The 1,778-nt window shown below is 49.6% G+C and overlaps 1 protein-coding gene across 1 annotated transcript; it reads left to right on the top strand.

The window, feature by feature from the left end:
* Positions 1 to 20: 20 nt before the first annotated feature.
* On the top strand, positions 21 to 1,570 carry LAESUDRAFT_718647 (uncharacterized protein; the record flags this gene model as incomplete). Its single annotated transcript, XM_040907474.1, has 6 exons — positions 21 to 132; positions 182 to 303; positions 356 to 815; positions 870 to 988; positions 1,034 to 1,049; positions 1,071 to 1,570. The coding sequence occupies 6 exons, from the start codon at positions 21 to 23 to the stop codon at positions 1,568 to 1,570; spliced, it is 1,329 nt and encodes a 442-aa protein (XP_040757224.1).
* Positions 1,571 to 1,778: the final 208 nt, after the last annotated feature.

Below are 1,778 nucleotides of genomic sequence, written 5' to 3'. Positions count from 1 at the left end.
TGATCAGACCAATGCCCACCATGTTGACCTGCTGCTTTTGCAATGCCGAACTCAGTTCAGATGACGAGATCCCCCAACACATGCACTCTCACTGCAGCCCCGACTCCAGCCCATTGACTGTCACCATTTTTTGTGAGCACCTCACAGTTGCAGATGTCATATACACTGACACCATGAGCAGATGAGCACCTCCAGCTTCAAGATTTTGGAAACAAGGGCTGGAGATGTCCACAAATGTCCTACAACTTTATGGGGTTTTCGCTGGAAATGTCGAAACACTTGGCAGAGCACTATGCCAGTCCAGTGAGTGCATATACTGACCTAACCAATACTGTACTGGCTTGTCGCATCTCAGGACTGTACCATGTTCCCCAAAAAACTGTCTCACAGCCAGTCCTCACAGATCAAGGACATTTTCACAGAGAGAGGAAATACCAGTACCTCGCTACTCACCAAAGAACAAAAGTGGGCTGCTTGTGATGAGGTTACTAATCCCGCACACACCAAGAAAATATGCAGTGTTCAGGGACAGCAGCTTCCCATGAAGCCTTCAAGCTCAGGAAGTGGTGACAGGCACAGTAAAGGCAAAGATTCTATCATGGCACGATTGCGACAGTCTAGTAACGATAGCCCCACTCCCCATTCCGGCTCCTCAACCATGCCCTTCGATTTCATAGGCCGTCAAAGGTTCACTAACACTCAATCAATGGGTGCCCCCCACCCTCCTGCTTCTCTGCCTTCCTTGCATGAATGGGAGAAAGACAAAGTGGGAGAGCTGACCAGATACAACAGCGCCTCTTTGCAGTTGACTCTCAGTACAGAAGGCAGCTTACTCACCTCCTCACTGGCATGAGGACCCCATGCTACAGGATGCTCGGCCATGCAGGAAAAGGTGACGAAGACAGTGCAGGTGACACAGCATGACCTGGGTGTGGTGTGGATGACAAAGCCAGCAAACCACATGAAAGAGGTCGAGTTCATGGTCAAGGTGCACAAGGGCTCTTGCATCTGATGCCATCTGTCAGGTGTGAAGGAGATTGAGCATGTCAGTATGTACTCTTGCGAAATAGTTCTCGTGAGAAAGAGAACTGAGTACAATGACTTGTACAGGGCGACGTGGAGAAAAAAGGGCAGCGATCGCATTGCGCTGGTATGCACCATGTGTGGCATGCCGAAGAGCTCATGGGAGGTGACCAATCACTACATGAAGAAGAGCAGTCAGCACGATGTGTGCAGAGATGACAAGGCCCAGAGCTGGTACATGGAGTTGGGGTACATCATCTTCCGCGTCCCACATTTCAAACAAGAGGTCTTTCGAGCATTGGGGTTGCCCATCACAGAATTCGCTGACATCACAGAGTGGGCAACATACCTGAAGAAAACGACAACGCGTGTATTGAACGATTACCCCACTGACCAAAACTGCTCCAACTTGATTGACGCCATCTTCGCGTTCAAGACGCTCTTCATGGACGATAACAGGATTGACCATAGCATGATGAAGCTCAGCCAAGCCGTGGAGGAATACACTCGTGCATTTACATTGTCATTGCTGATAGGACACGCCTGATTTCACGTTAGCCGTCTGATTCCACAAAGCCGACTGCAGCTGCCCAGCTTGATTGTGAAGAGCCAGAAAGTCAACCAATCCCAGCCCTCTGCAAAACATCTCTACGTTACTCTTGCAGGCTTCACATTGACCCGACACCCAAAGTGCTTCATATACGAATATCTTCGTCATCGTGTAAACGTCGCCGATAGATTCTTGTTCCCAGTAC

The sequence above is a fragment of the Laetiporus sulphureus genome (genome assembly GCF_001632365.1).
Source record: "Laetiporus sulphureus 93-53 unplaced genomic scaffold LAESUscaffold_234, whole genome shotgun sequence".
NCBI lineage: Eukaryota > Fungi > Basidiomycota > Agaricomycetes > Polyporales > Laetiporaceae > Laetiporus > Laetiporus sulphureus.
This window is presented reverse-complemented; position numbering and strand designations above follow the sequence as displayed.